Source organism: Carcharhinus amblyrhynchos, chromosome 12 (genome assembly GCF_965287045.1).
Source record: "Carcharhinus amblyrhynchos chromosome 12, sCarAmb.v2.hapA, whole genome shotgun sequence".
Classification (NCBI taxonomy): domain Eukaryota; kingdom Metazoa; phylum Chordata; class Chondrichthyes; order Carcharhiniformes; family Carcharhinidae; genus Carcharhinus; species Carcharhinus amblyrhynchos.
Window position 1 is genome coordinate 62716976 of NC_137335.1, and position 17141 is coordinate 62734116.

At 43.4% G+C, this 17141-nt stretch overlaps 1 protein-coding gene across 1 annotated transcript in view; it reads right to left on the bottom strand.

Annotated features, from left to right (window-relative positions):
• LOC145351035 (protein kinase C epsilon type) overlaps positions 1-17141 on the bottom strand; it is a 555315-nt gene that overhangs the window by 396035 nt on the left and 142139 nt on the right. The window contains exon 2 of the mRNA XM_080200633.1: positions 3201-3264. Within this exon, the coding sequence (XP_080056759.1) occupies positions 3201-3264 (64 nt within the window). The remainder of the gene's footprint in view (positions 1-3200; positions 3265-17141) is intronic.

The window sequence follows — 17141 nt, forward strand, 5'->3', positions numbered from 1 at the left end:
GGCAATTTATCATGGCCAATCCACCTAACACCACATCTTTGGGCAGTGGGAGGAAACTGGAGTATTCAGAGAAAACCCATGCAGACATGGGGAGAATGTGCAGACTCCACACAGACAGTGACCCCAGGCTGGAATTGAACCTGGGTCCCTGGCACTGTGAGGCAGCAGTGCTAACCACTGTGCCATCGTGCCATACCTCTGATATATTCCGGTCTAGATTTTATCTAAATTCAATTCAAACAGTCCATTTCAAACAGCAGACTCTTTTTTTTCATTTTCTTCCGATTTAGTGAATGACTGTCAGTGTCCATGGTTTCAAACAGAGAACAGCACAGGAATGGTTTTCACTGTCTGTACTGCGATTGGAATATTCTAGCCAGAGCAGCCCGGCATATTGGATTCCTCAAAAACCTGTCAATGTTGCAACGGTTGTCATTTCGAGCTGCTATCAAAATAACCAGAAAAGCATCTTATTTTCTTTATCAGACTGGGCATTCTGACTGGCTGCTAGGTGGCAAGCAAGGTGAGAGAATAATAATGACTCCTGGAATTCGTCTTGTTATCAGCTTTGACCCGACATTGACATTCCTGGGATTTATAGGACATTATCTCCCAACTCAAGGATGGTGGCACAAAGGGCGGTACGATGGCACAGTGGTTAGCACAGCTGCCTCACAGAGCCAGGGACCCGGGTTCAATTCCAGCCTCGGGTCACAGTCTGTGTGGAGGCTACACATTCTCCCCTGGGTTTTCTCTGGGATGCTCCTGTTTCCTCCCACAGTCTGAAACACATGCGGGTTAGGTGGTTTGGCCACGATAAATTAACCCTAGTGTCGGGGGGATTAGCAGAGTAAATATGTGAGGTTGTAAGGATAGGGCCTTGGTGGAATTGTGGTCGGTGCAGACACATTGGGCCAAATGACCTCCTCCTGCACTGTAGGGAATCTATTCTATGAACTCACAACCTTCTGTTCCGCACATCCTACCTGGCCTCCGTGCACAATTTCGGTACAATTTTAAAAGCTTTTATTCGGAATTATTTTTTGCTTCACTAGCTGATTTGGAGTTTCTGGCCCCAGTATTTGCACAATCCACAAATCCCAGGAACACCAATATCAGGCGAAAGCCTATTTCCAGCACTGGGCTCATTATTATCCTCTTACCTGCTTTACAGCGAGCAGCCAGTCAGACTGCCCAGCTGTCGGGTCGCAAAGCCAACAGCGGTAAAGGCCACAGCCAGCGGCAGACCAGAGGATGGGCTCCAGGAGTCAGAAAAGATCAGGGTCTCATGGAGGGGACTCAGAGCACAGCAGTGAGGAGGAAGGCAAAATGGCTGGCTTAGAGGGAGGTTCAGCAGATGGCAAGGTAAAAGGCAGATTATATGTGGGAGAAATGAAATCCTGCTCCTTTTAGCTCACTGTAATGAATGTGCCAACAGCAGATTTCTACCTTGTAAAGAGTTTTATTACTGCCCTGTTGTACTAGCCAGGCAGTGCCACAGGACTTTTAGGTGTTTTATTACAATCAATTTGAACATTTTTTTTATTACTTTCCACAGTGCCTGTTGCAGGTCATGCTTCCAACACTCAAATCTTTCCAGTCAGCGTATTATAACATCCCAACCTCGAAGCAGATCCAACTCCCAGTGATGATATGAATATTGTAAACCATCCTATTCCCGTGTCGAGATAGTGTTGTTCCACGAGGACACAAATATAAGATCCATTAATGCTTCAAAAAGCACAAGAGGAATGTAGAAATTTTCATTTTTAAAAATACGCAGTGTAAGGTACAAATGTACTGACAACTGACAATAATCCTGCAGGCATATGGTGAAAATACCCTTGTGAATTATCTGCACCACATTGCTACTGCTTAATGTGGCTTTAGCATATTTTAGAAGATCCACTCTCCAGAGGCAGTGCAAAGCCTTCAGGGGATAGCTCAGTGATAAAGCACACATCCTGTATATGTGCGATCTTGGATTTAATCCCTCACATCTCCAAATTTCATTTTATCTGCAGTGCAGCATGTTCTCCTTTTCACCCCTCCACAAGTACTTTCAATTAATTGCAAATAAAGCAGCACACAACATTCCTGGATTGAAAGCAAGCACTGTAAGACATCCGCAAGTAATTCAAGAATGTTATGAATACAAGCTAAAAAAACTTAGAAAGCTGCCCGTATAGAGTGCAACCCCACTTTGATTAACTATGGGCGGAGTCCTTTGACCTCGCCAATGCCCACCCTGGTATCAGTGAGAATGGGAAACTTGGCACTCAGCCAAAACTCCATTCACTGCGGCGTCACCGGGCAATCCCAGCCGCGGGCGAGGTTAAAGGTTTCCGCAGAATAATTTATATATAGCACAGATAAATTAATAAGGTCCACCAGGCCCAAACACAGTTCCAACAATGCTCATCATTAGTTGCACCATACAGTGTAAATAATTAAATCCTTATAAAATTCAGATCCTTTACTTTCAACCTCAAGGACTGTTCACTCAGAGATCTGGTAGAACAAAGAAAATTACAGCACAGGAACAGGCCCTTCAGCCCTCCAATTCTGCGCCAATCACACTGTCCGTTGAACTAAAATCCCCTACCCCTCCTAGAGACCATATCCCTCCAATCCCATTCTATCCATGTATTTGTCCAGACACTGTTTCCATTACCTCTCCTGGCATCCTCTGTGTAAAAAGCTTGCCTCGTACATCTCATTTAAACCTTGTTCCTTGCACTTTAATCCTATGCCCCCAAATAATTGACTCTTCCACCCTGGGAAAAAGCCTCTGACTATTCACTCTGTCCATGCCCCTCATCATCTTGTAGATTTATAAGGGTAAAGGAATTGACTACAAATGGTGAAAGGTTAAAAATAAAGACAAAGGGGTTGGATATGGAGAGTTATTGATCTGATAGTTGACTCTAAATGACCTTCATTGTAACAGAACAGCTTTAAACACCTGAAGTATGGAAAGCTTCTTGAAATAATAAGTCAGTGGCATGTTATTATGTTCCAGTTATTTTGTTTGAGATTTGAGGAAAACATGATGCTGAAAGCTCTCAGAATAATAATCCCCTTAGGAGAAAAGGTCAACAACGACAGTGCAAAAGGAAAGCTCAAGAATATTGGAGCAGCAAAGTCAAATACAACAAAGGGGGTGCCATGCCGGGACTAATTGTTTAATGAGACAATACCTTCACTTGATGACCCTGATAGATCGATGACAACATAGACTCTCCCTTCTGGCTCCAGGTCAATCTGCAATTAATAAATAAAAATCGAGTCAATTATGATGCAGATTGAACAAATGCTCAAAACTTGTAATTTCATCTATCTTTTCAGAAATATGACCGAAATACGGGCTTTTCCACAAGTACAATACGGCCTTTGGAGAACTGCTCATTTTAAGCAAGTTCATAGAATAACAGAAACCCTACAGTGCAGAAGGAGGCCATTCGGTCCATCGAGTCTGCACCAACCACAATCCCACCAAGGCCTTATCCCTCTAACCCCATGCATTTACTCTAGCCAGTCCTCCTGACACTGAGGAACAATTTAGCATGGCAATCCACCTAGCCCGCATATTTTGGGACTGGGGGGGGAAACCGGAGCACCCGAAGGAAACCCACGTGGACATGGGGAGAATATGCAAACTCCACACAGGCAGTGACCCAAGGCCAGGAATCAAACTGGATCCCTGGCGCTGTGAGGCAGCAGTGCTATCCACTTGAGCTGATAGTTAGATGTGAATGGTGTCATATAGCAGAGTGGTAGTATCCAATTTATCAATGAAGGATAGACTAACCTAAGAATCAGCAAATCCTTGGCATCCGCCTCCCTTACAGTCACTGGACAAATGGTACAACCAAGTTAAGCACAATGTAATTCACTGAAAATGTCCACTTGCACTTCAATAATTTCTTTTGAGGATTGAAACAGTCATATGCATCAATTTAAGGAAATTCTCAAGATGGCACTGGAAGAGGGTGACTTCTTGTGAGCTGTCCCCAGCATACCCTCTCATTCTATATTTTACTCTTGCTCTCAGAATAAGGGGTAAGCCATTCTGAACTGAGATGAAGAAAAACTTCTTCGCTCAAAGAGTTGTGAACCTGTGGAGTTCTCTACCACAGAAAGCTGTTGGGGCCAGTTGTTTCAATATCTTCAAGAGAGTGCTAGACATGGCGCTTGTGTCCAAAGGGATCAAGGAGTATGGAGAGAAAGGAGGAGTGGGATTCTGAAAGTACATGATCAGCCATGATTATATTGAATGGTGATGCAGGCTCAAAGGGCCAAATGGCCTACTCCTGCAACTATTTTCTATGTTTCTATGCTTTTCTACACCTCAGCTATGATTGTAACACTATATTCTGCGCCCTGTTCTTTTCGTCTCCCCTATGTACTCTATGAATGGTATGTTTTGTGTGTATAGCGCGCAAGAAATAATACTTTTCACTGCATCCCAAAACACGTGACAATTAGAAATCAAATCAGGATCCTGGAAATATCAGAGGTGGGAAGAAGAGCATTGTTAGCTGAGCCTAATACCAACACGGGTAGGGCAGCACAGTGGCACAGTGGTTAGAATGGCTGCCTCACAACACTAGGGGCGAGATTGAAGCCTTGGGCCACTGTCTGTGTGGAGTTTGCACATTCTCCCATATCTGCGTGGGTTTCCTCCAGGTGCTCCGGGTTCCTCCCACGGCCCAAAGGTGTGCAGGTTTGGTGGACTGGTCATGCTAAATTGCTCCTTAGAGTCCAAAGATGTGTAGGTTAGGAGGATTAGTGGGGAAAATACATGGGGCTACAGGGATAGGGCTTGAGTGAGATGATTTGTTGGAAAGTCATTGCAGACCTAATGGGCTGAATGGCCTTCTTCTGCACTGTAGGAATTCTAGGATTCTATGCCATACCTTGAAAGCAGGTATTCATGAATCGCTTTTGAAGTCCTAAGGGTACATGTATTACCCTTGAGGCAGCACTAAGCACTGTTCCGACAGAAATGTGGAACAGGTTACAGAGAAGCATATGGTTTTCAGGGGAAGTACAAAAAACCCAAACAGAGCAAGCAGGGCAACATTGTTTAACATGGCTCATTTGCAATGGCACCTTACAATAACAAGGACATTACTGAATTCGGCACAAGGTCTTATTTTTCCTGTATGAATGAAAGACTTGATGAGATCATTACAACAAACATGATATAGTCTGACAAATACTATTGGTAAATCATTTCACGTCTTTTTAGCAATAAACTACTATTCTTTCTGCCATTACAGCTACTTAGCATTGTGAGCTATCCCCAGCATTCTCTCTCATTTTATCTTTTACTCTTGTTCTCAGAATAAGGGGTAAGCCATTCTGAACTGAGATGAAGAAAAACACTGCATTTCACCTTCAAAAGACACACTAATCTAATAACATTACATCATCACTAAACCTGTTTCCAACTTGTTTTTTCAGTTTTATTTAAACTTTCTCGTCATATATCATTTCCCTGCCAAATAAGTGGGACTGTAGGTCTACTCCAGTCCTCCAATAATGCTGAATTTGCTCAGTGATGTAAGCCCTATAATACCACCCCTGTGGCCATTTGTGTATGTGCGTACATAAACCAAACCGGACTAAACCAGTTTTCACTTGGTTACTGTGCAGCATGGGATCTACAGTGTTTTTGACCTCCAGGGATATCTCAGTCTGGTGACAAGGTGGAATTTAAGATGGAGAAGCTTCCAGCAATCTATCAGAGGAACCCGTGAGATACTGTTGGTGAGAAATAGGCTGAAAAATCTAGTTTCTGAGAAAAGATCCTTTATGCACATTATTGGACTGACCTTCAAAGATGGCTGTTTCAAGCAGGTATTCTTGGATAACTGGGAGAGTATATAGCCATGACTGGGAGGTCTTTCAACGCTTATGTGGAAATGTTATTTGCCGCTTATAATATTCTCAAAAATCCTGACAATTCACTTATTAATCAGACAGTGGGGGAAAGGAAAAGGGCAACATTTTTGATGGAGCTCGCCCACCTTCTTCCGTCAGGAAAAAGATACAAAAGTCTGAAGTCACGTACCAACCAACTCAAGAACAGCTTCTTCTCTGCTGCCATCAGATGTCTGAATGGACTTACCTTGCATTAAGTTGATCTTTCCCTTCACCTAGCAATGACTGTAACACTACATTCTGCACTCTCTCGTTTCCTTCTCTACGAATGGTATGTTTTGTCTGTATAGTGCGCAAGGGACAATACTTTTCACTGCGTGACAATTATAAATCAAATCAAAAAGTGTATGAAACTCATTCCTGAAAAGGCAAAAGACAGGCCGCTGCTGGACCATGTTGGGGGCGATTTTATGAGAAAAATTCTAAGTGTCCAGCTCATGTGAACAAGGGAGAGTTTCAGATCTGTTTTTTGGGTGAGTCTTTGCTCTGAATCTTACGGACGCAGACAATGGAAAATGGGCCAGACCATTTCCAGCCCTAGATGGGGTGGGCGGGGCATAAATCACCACACACCACAGCCAATTTCCTGTAGTTTCAGAGGAAGCCACTGCGCAAGTGCATTCCTTTGCGGCTGCACATGTGCAATTCCAACAGCAGAGGCCTGACAGGTCTGAGAGAGCGATTTGTCAGACCTCTGCTGCTGCAGCCAGCCTCGACCCAGTGCCAAACCCCGTCCCCCCCGCCAAGTATCCCGGGGGCCCACAATCTGGCTGACTTGAAGCAGAAAGCAAGTTTAATCCCTCAGCAAGACTACGATTGGGCAATCTGGGAATCAGTTTGATCATCCAAATTGCTTTGCTTAACAGAGAGCCAGTTTACTAACAATACTCTTTTACATTTGCAATGTGCATTGTTTAACTACCAGACTACCAGAGAACTCTACACAAAATGGTATTATTTCGCCCATTTATGATGGCGTCAACATGTATGTATATCTTACGCATAGCGCTGTAAAGTCAGAAGCAGTACAGAGGAACTGGCCAAAATTGAACTGGATTTGTTTGCAATCAACCAGCACACTGTCAACCAAGTGCATAGATCTGATACTGGCTCACTGTATAATAAACACTGCAGTGGGGTTTGTAAATAGGACTGATCAGAACACTCCAACATAACAGGTCTAAGAGCTGAAGGAGAGAATTTATACCTGTTGTGTATCCTGAATTATACCTTATACTTTGCTTTACTGTGTTAAAACTGTGAATACTGGTCCCTAAAGATTAGGTTTACATTACATTGCCTAATAACTAAAGGTTTATCACTAATAGTGTGTTATAGCACAAATCGGACGTGGCATGGTGGTACAGTGGTTAGCACTGCTGCCTCGCAGCACCAGGGACCCTGGTTCAATTCCAGCCTTAAGTGGCTGTAAGTGTGGAGTTTGCCCATTCTCTCCATATCTGCGTGGGTTTCCTCCCGGTGCTCCAGTTTCTTCCCACACTCCAAAGGTGGCATGGTGGCACAATGGTTAACACTGTTGCCTCACAGTGCCAGTGACCCAGGTTTGATTCCCAGCTTTGATCACTATCTGTGTGGAGGCTGCATGTTCTCCCCGTGTCTGCATGGGTTTCCTCTGGATGCTCCGGTTTCCTCCCACAGTCCAAAGCCACGCTAGTTAGTTGAACTGGCCATGCTAAGTTCTCCCTGAGTGTACCCAAAAAGGTGCCGGAGTGTGGTGACTAGGGGATTGTTACAGTAACTTCATTGCAATGTTAATGTAAGCCTACTTGCAACACTAATAAATAAAAAAAGGGATTTGCAGGTTAGATGGAAAGGCCATTCTGAATTTCCCCTTGGTGTCCAAAGATATGTAAGTTAGGGAATTAGCGGGGTAAATCCATGGCGTTACGGAGATAGGGTGCCAGGTGGGCCTGGTTAAGATGTTGGAGCAGTCAGTTCAGACTTGATGGGCCAAATGGCCTCTTTCTGTACTGTAGGGATTCTATGAAATTAATATCTAGATTACAAAGAAATATCCAACTGAGACAGGCACCAACATACTTAAACTGCTACTTCAATTAAGTATCGCCATGGGATTTGAAATTTAGATAATTTTGAAATGATTTTCCTTACATATCTTGCATACTTTCAGACCAAGCCAAGTTTGACAGTCAGCAGAAGTGTGAGCTTGCCTTTTACCGGTCTTAAAGCAATGCTTTATAAATAGCCATAATTTAATTTTCATTTAAAGGCTTTATTCACTTATCCAGCATCTTACCACACTTGGCCAAATCAAATTTTTGATTGAAAGTGCAAATGTAGAGATTGCTGGAAATGTATGGAAACATCAATGATAGGAGCAGGAGGAGGCCATTTGGCCCTTCGAGACTGCTCTGCCATTCATCACGATCATTGCTGATCATTCAACTCAACTTAGTCCTGCCTTCTCCCCATAACCTTTGATCCCGCAAAGCCAACATCTGCAAGGGGCTGAGTTCTCACACTCTCTTGCCAATACAATAACTTGTCTTTTATCTTTCTTCATGCCAGCTGACTAAATATGTATTCCCAGCGTGATGAATATCCACCTTAAATTAAGCTTGAGTTGACCCTGATGTTAAAATAATATTAAAGTGGTCAAATATTTTGACACCCTTGGTATAAACAATGGGAGCCTTAATTAATTGAGGCATGTCAATAATGGTCATACACACAGTGGGCGGAATATTCCTGAGCCGCTCACAATGGGAACTGTAGCAGGTGGGACACGGGATATGCAACAGTCTGTTGACCTCGGGCAGGATTTTCCAGCATTGGAGCGCAGCCGGAAAATCCTGCCCAGCATGTTCCAGGAATGGAATAAAATGGAAAGGCCATTTTATATGATTACTTACTACAACTCTATCTACAACCTTCATTGCAGTGAGCATTATGGAGTTGTATCTCTGACAAGCCATCTCCCTCAGAAGCTGACTCTGCCATTTTTTGAAGTAGTGTCAATTCAGATCCAACAGGCAATTCATCCACAATAGAAGCAAACTATATTTTTCCCTAGTCACAAGATAACATAAGAACATAAGAAATAGGAGCAGGAGTAGGCCATCTAGCCCTTCGAGCCTGCCCCGCCACTCAATAAGATCATGGCTGATCTGTCGTGGCTCAGTTCCACTTTCCCGCCCTCTCCCCATAACCCTTAATCCCCTCTCTCATCAAAAACCCATCAACCCACGTCTTAAAAATATTTAGCGAGGCAGCCTCCACCACTTCAACGGGCAGAGAATTCCAGAGATTCACCACCCTTTGAGTGAAGAAGTTCCTCCTCAACTCCGTTCTAAACCGCCCCCCTTTTATCTTGAGGCTGTGCCCCCTAGTCCTACTGTCTTTTTTGAGCGGGAAGAGTCTCTCCACCTCTATCCTATCCATCCCATTCATCATCTAATACGTCTCAATGAGATCTCCCCTCATTCTTCTAAACTCTAACGAGTACAAGCCCAGTTTATTCAGCCTCTCCTCATAGCTCAACCCCCTCAACTCCGGTATCAGCCTAGTAAACCTCCTCTGCACTCCCTCCAAGGCCAAAATATCTTTGCACAGGTACGGCGCCCAAAACTGCACACAGTACTCCAGTTGCGGCCTCACCAATGCCCTATACAGCTGCAGCAAGACCTCCCTACTTTTATATTCAATCCCCCTCGCGATGAAGGCCAGCATCCCATTCGCCTTCCTGACCACCTGCTGCACCTGCAAGCTGGGTTTTTGTGACTCATGCACAAGGACCCCGAGGTCCCTCTGCACCGTCGCCTGCTGCAGTTTTTCGCCCCGTAAGTAATAATCCTTCCTACCATTCTTCCTAACAAAGTGGACCACCTCACACTTGCCAACATTAAATTCCATTTGCCATTTCCTGGCCTGTTCGCCCAGCCTATCTAGATCCTTCTGCAGACTCTCCACACCCTCCGCACAATTTGCCGTTCCACCAATTTTGGTGTCATCAGCAAATTTCGACACCCTACACTCGGTTCCCTCCTCCAGATCATCTATATAAATGGTAAAAAGCTGAGGCCCCAGCACCGACCCCTGGGGCACTCCACTAGTCACCATCCGCCAATCCGAATAGCACCCGTTGACCCCCACTCTCTGCCTCCTATTTGACAACCAATCCTCTATCCACGCTAACACCCTACCCCCAACTCCATGTCCCTCGACCTTCTGCAATAACCTCTTGTGAGGTACTTTGTCAAACGCCTTCTGAAAATCAAGAAAGACCACATGCACCGGCTCTCCTCTATCCACCGCCCTAGACACATCCTCATAGAACTCCAGTAAATTTGTCAGACACGACTTCCCTTTAATGAAACCGTGCTGCGTCTGCTCTATCAAGCAATTCCCTTCAAGATGCCTCGCAATTTCCTCCTTAATGACAGATTCTAACATTTTACCTACCACAGACGTTAAACTAACCGGCCTATAATTCCCCGCCTTTTGCCTGGCACCCTTCTTAAACAACGGCGTAACATTAGCCGTTTTCCAATCATCCGGCACTTCCCCGGAATCCAGCGACGTCTGGAAAATAACCACCAAGGATCTCTGAGTTAAATCCCACTCCAGGGTTTGAGCACAAAAATCCTCATGGACATTTCAGTGCAGTACTGATGGAGTACAGCAGTGTTGGCGAGGCCATCTTTCAGAGGTGATATTAAACTGAAGCCCAAAATAACTGCTTGCTCAGGTGAGATGTAAAAGATTTCATGCCACTATTTCAGGGAAGAGCAGGCGGTTATCCCAGGGTCCTGGTCAACATTTACCCCTCAAATAAAATCACAAAAAAATTACCTTGTCATTTTTACAGTGCTGTTTGTGGAACTTTGTTCTGCGCTAAATTGGTTGCCAGAATTCCTCCATTATAACATTGACCACATTTCAAAAGGCTCATTCAATGGCTGTAAAGCACTTTGAAATGATCAGTGGTCATTAACAACAATGTACAAATGCAATGGTAGCACAGTGGTTAGCACCGCTGCCTCACAACGCCAGGGACCTGGGTTCAATTTCAGCCTTGGCGACTGTGTGGAGTTTGCACATTCTCCCCGTGTTTGCGTGGACACTCTGGTTTCCTCCCACAGTCCAAAGATGTGCAGGTTAGGTTGATTGGCCATGCTAAATTGACCCTAGTATCAGTGGGATTAGCAGGGTAAATATGTGGGTTATGGGAATAGGGTCTGGTTGGCATTGTGGTATGTGGAACAGGCTTGATGGGCTGAATGACCTCCTTCTGCACTGTATGGATTCTATGCTTTAAAGTCTTTCTTTTTTCCTTAAATGCTTTGCACACATATCCAAATTAGCACTCTGTTTTCAGAGTTATTAGTACGATAAAAGGCTGAGACAACAAGGTTAACTAGTGACTGCTTAGGAAGATGACTAGGCAGCTGAAACTCTGACATACGTATGCTGGACTTATCCATACAGAGTCAAAAACTGTTTACCTATTCAATGCTTTAGTTTACTTTTCATCTGCAAAAGGAGTGCAGCAGAAAGAACTTTTCGATTTTGTTCAATAGGAAGGCTCCAATTCAGTCAATTTCAAGACCAGGAGACAGTTACTCAGATATCTGGAGAGGCCACTTGTGCAGCTCTCTTGACAATCATCTTGGCACATGTTATGATACATCTTCAGAGTAGAAGGGAAAAAGTACATCCATTCCTCCCGTTCTTTGCAGTGATTACATTCCTGGCAACTAATTACCATACTACTAGTAAAAAATGCAAACTATTTCAGAACAGCAATGTTGTTGGCTTCAATCCAACTGTTGTTATCGACCAGGAAAGGTCAGATTTCCTGCTCAACTCAGGCAATATAAACATATTGTGTGCCTAATTCCACTGATTAGAGTTGATTGAGGTACACTGAGCACTTTTGTGTGAGGTGCCTGCTTTAGAACTGTATGTGTTCCTTATTGGAGCTCAAAAGATTTGACAGAGTTTGTTTTATTTTGTACTGCATAGGTACTGCGTTCCCCACTGGGTTCACAAATCTGGAGTGTTCTCTTCTCAGTCTGGTCTGGCCTACGTGTGATTCCAAATCCACAGAGATGTGGTTGACTCTTAAATGCCCTCAGGGTTGGGCAATAAATGCTGGCCCAACCAGTAACGCCCACGTGCCATGAACGAATAAAAAGAAAATCACTCTGATAGTACAATTCTATAAAAGGTCAAAAGGAGAGTTATGAGTAGCACAGGAAGTCACTGTTTGACTTTCTCTCTGTCTCCCCCTGTAGAAGGAGGTCTGACTCAGCACCTTACTCTTGACAGGATGGCTGAGACCAGGAGCTTATCACATGAGGAATAATGCAATATATAAATGCACCATAGCATCTAGCTACATTTCCTTCAACATTAAAGATGCAAAGCGACAAATGTCTGTCTCCAGCCTGATCTTTGGATCATATATTTAAGTTGCTGAGTATTTCCAGATTCTTCTGTTTTTTATTTCAGATTTCCACCAACTGCGGGATTTTGGTTTCTTATTCATAAAATCGAACAAAACTTAATCTGTGGCTCGGCTCACCAAATCTGATTGGACATATTCCTGGAGGCATCATCACATGACCTCCTGCTGCCCAGCCCACAAATCTACCATTGGCTGTCTTGATGTGTCAATCATCACTGCACCCCGCCTTCCCAGGTTTGTCATATCTCAGTTGGGTGATTCTGTCAGCTTTTTAGAACCATAGACCCCCTACAGTGCAGAAGGAGACCATTTGGTCCATCGCATCTGCACCAACCATAACGCCACCCAGACCCTATCCCTGTAACCCCATGTAGTTACCCTAGCCAGTCCCCTTGACACTAAGGGGTAATTTAGCACAGCTAATCAACCTAACTCGCACACCTTTGGACTGTGGGAGAAAACTAGACCACCCATGCAGACACGGGGAGAACGTGCAAGCTCCACATAGTCACCCAAGGCTGGAATTGAACCCAAGTTCCTGGTGCTATGAGACAGCAGTGCTAACCACTGTGCCACCCTATTTTTGTTCCATGTCCAATATTTGCAGAACAAATAAACAAAAGCCGTCAAAGAAAATTAACAAAAAACATTTTCTTTAATTTCCCCAATGAGTTTTCTCCACGATTTCTTCAGAGTTTGGTTTATGTATAGCACTGAACTGGAAGCAATTGAATTTAAGGTCGGATTTTCATGCCTCCATCTCAGGATGGGATGGAGGGAATTTGGCAAAAACTATGGCAGATGAGCCCAGATTCTGGGATTCCTGTTCCTGCTCCATTTGTTGGGCAATTTTTAGCAGCACTGGCTAAGGAAGCAAGATAGCAAACCTGCACACACCAACCCCGACCTTGCTGGCACCATTGTGGGGTAGGCATTTTAGGCTACCTAGAATTGTGATGGAGCCAGGCTGACAACATGGTTCAGACTAGCTGAGAGATGTCATAAACCATGGAGGAACTTTAGTTGGAGACCTTTTGGCAGGTACATTCAAAGGTGTTGCCAAAATCGTGTCATAATGAAATGCTGTATGCCTCGCTAAATATTTTTAAGACGTGGGTTGATGGGTTTTTGATGAGAGAGGGGATTAAGGGTTATGGGGAGAGGGCGGGAATGTGGAACTGAGCCACGACAGATCAGCCATGATCTTATTGAATGGCGGGGCAGGCTCGAAGGGCTAGTTGGCCTACTCCTGCTCCTATTTCTTATGTTCTTATGTTCTTAATAAGTTATAAATGTTTTTAATGCAGTGATTAATGATAAGCCTTTCCTTGGAAAAGATAAAATGACGATTAAACTGTTCAGCATTATTAAAGTAGAAAAGTCTCTGAATGTATTAAAGTACATAATCCACTGGTTAAAGTGTTCTTCTGAATTAAACGATATTGATATTCAGGTTTAACTGTAGAGTTGCTAGTAGGAACAGAGTTTCAACACTCCTTTCATTTTCAGAAGGAAAAAGATCATGTCATGGTGTTTGGAATGTGTAGAATCTCCACATCTGTGGTATTTTACATTTTATTATTGATTGAATAATAGTTTGTGACTTTTCCTGAATTGGTGCATTTTGGTGTGTAAATTGCCTGCTTCTGACTATGTTTCTTGATATAAGGGGAGAGTGAGGAACTGTTGTCACAGTGATTTATTTCTGTTATGTTACAACAGTACGACACTTCAAGGCACTTTGACGACTTATAAACATTCTGCGCTCATGAAAGGTGCAACATAAATTACAGTAATCTTTACAATTTGTGATTGTGAATGCCATTACCTGGGGATAGAGGTTTTCTCCAAATTTCTGGTGAACATGAAAGGTCAAATATAATAAAATAATAAGGGGAGGAATATAGATGTTTAAACAATGAGAAAAAAGAAAATGGAAAGATATCCATGAACAATGATATTCAGGGGCAGATAGTGCAGTTCCTACAATTGTTCCATGATGTCTTGGATAAAACAAAGTGTCCCTTGTGATATTCACAATGAAAAACATAAGATGCTGTTTTGAAGATCAGGAGTACTGCACTACATAATGCACTGCTTAATCCTTAAACTGCTAAAGAGAACGGCGTTCTTTAACCGAGTAAAATCCAATTGCTAAACACAGATTGAGGTTAATCCAAGTTCATAGAATCATAGAATCCCTACAGTGCAGAAATAGGTCATTCGGCCCATTGAGCTTGCATTGCCAACAATCCCAACCCAGCCCTATCCCTGTAACCCCACGTATTTACCCTGCTAATCCCACTGACACTGATCAGCAATTGAGCACAGCCAATCCACTTAACCCACTCATCTTTTGGACTGCGGGAGGAAACCGGAGCACCCAGAGGAAACTCAGGCAGACACGCAGATAACACCGCACAGACAGTCATCCTGGCTGGAATTCAACCCGGGTCTTTGGCGCCAAGTTAGCTGCTCTTTGGTGAGGGAGGCTTGGAGACGAGAAGACTTTGTCACAAATATCAGGCCACAGAACTGAATAAAATGTCTAGCTTTTGTTGTATTAAAAAAAACACAACTGTTAAGATCAGTCTGAGAGTACTGACATTAGTTGACCCCCTGCTGCCACAATCAATAAATGGTCAGAAAAAGATGGGGACCAAATGTCTGAATTACTAGTGTGCACCACTGCCAGATAAGTTTCCCTCCCTGCAGCGTAGACATAACAACTCCCCCACTGTGCCTCCTGTGTGAATAAGGTATTCTCTGCCCCGGATTCTCGTTATGCTCTCCATTCCAAATGATTTGCTTTCTTGACCTTGCAAATTTCTATAATTCAGAAATTTGCTTACAGATCAATGTACCAGTGAGGATCCACAGGCGTACACAGGCGTGCACACTGACCCACATATTCACACTCACATAAATGTGCATTCACAGACCCATGCACGCCAATACACACATACATAGGGACAGACTCACACTCTTACACACGTCTTTCAATCCATACACTCTCATAAACACTGTTTTCAATACATTTGTAAATCAAAAAACTGGCTTATTGTAACTGGACGCAAATCGCTGCAAGTAGAATTTTATAGTTTTTAAATTGAAACCATCTGTAATTTTGTGACCAGGTTAAGAATTAATTCCTACTCATTAGCCCACAGCCTTATATTGGGAGCACAGTAGCATAGTTTGTAAAATCAGTTTGCTGAAGATAAGGAATAGAGAGGGCTTGAAGTCAATAGTCAAAGTAATCGATATACCTCCCTAACAGGAGCCAGACTGTAGGACAAAGTATAAACTGAGAAATGATGAAGGTTTGTAAAAAAGAGGCAGCAATAATTGTGAACTTCATATAGATTGGCAAATCAAACTCAAAGGCAGCCCAGTGTCAATGGATGGGAGACTGGTTTGAGGGATGGACTGGACTTCATTCACGACCTTTTGTAGTTTCTTGCGGACTTGGACAGAGCAGGAGCCGTACCAAGCTGTAGTACAACCAGAAAGAATGTCTTCTCTGGTGCATCCGTCAAAGTTGTTGAGAGTCGTAGTGGACATAACAAAATTTTCTTCGTCTTCTGAGCAAGTAGAAGCATTGGTGGGCTTCCTTAACTAAAGTGTGGGCATGGGGGGACCAGGATAGGTCATTGGTGATCTGGACACCAAACAATCTGAAGCTCTCGACCCTTTCTACTTCAACCCCATTGATGTAAACAGGGAACATAGAACAGGTGCCTTATTGTTTATGATTTACATGGATGACTTGGAATTGAGGACCAAGTGTAGTGCGTCAAAATTCGCAGATGACACTAAAATGGGTGGAAGAGCAAAGCGTGCAGAGGACGCTGAAAGTCTGCAAAGGGATATAGATAATCTAAGTGAGTGGGCGAGGGTCTGGCAGATGAAGAATGATGTTGGGTAAAGGTGAGGTCATCCATTTTGGTAGGAATAACAGCAAAATGGACTCTTATTTAAATGGTAAAAAATTGCAACATACTGCTGTGCAGAGGGACCTGGGTGTCCTTGTGCAGGAATCTCAAGGAGTTGGTTGCAGGGGCAGCAGGTAATTAAGAAAGCATATGGAATTTCGTCCTTCATTGCTAGAGGGATGGAATTTAAAAACAGCAAGATTATGTTGCAGCTGTATAAGGTGCTGGTGAGGTCACACCTGGAGTACTGTGTACAGTTTTGGTTTCCTTACTTGAGAAAGGATATACTGGCATGGAAGGGGGTTCAGAGGAGATTCACTAGGTTGATTCCAAAGTTGAGAGGGTTGGCTTATGAGGGGAGACTGAGTAGACTGAGGCTATCCTCATTGGAATTCAGAATATATATAAGATTATGAAGGGAATAGATAAGATAGGAGCGAGGAAGTTGTTTCCACTGGTGGGTAAAACTGGAACTAGGGGGCATAGCCTCAAAATAAAGGGAAGCAGATTTAGGACTGAGTTGAGGAGGAACTTCTTCACACAAAGGGTTGTGAATCTGTAGAATTCCCTGCCCAGTGAAGCAATTGAGGCTACCTTATTGAATGTTTTTAAGGCAAGGATAGATAAATGTTTGAACAGTAAAGGAATTAAGGGTTATAGTGAGTGGGCAGGTAAGTGGAGCCACAAAAGATCAGCCATGATCTTATTGAATGTGGAGCAGGCTTGAGGGGCCAGATGGTCTATTCCTGCTCTTAGTTCTTATGTTCTTACATTCTTAGATCTTCTTAATGGATTCATTAAAGAGC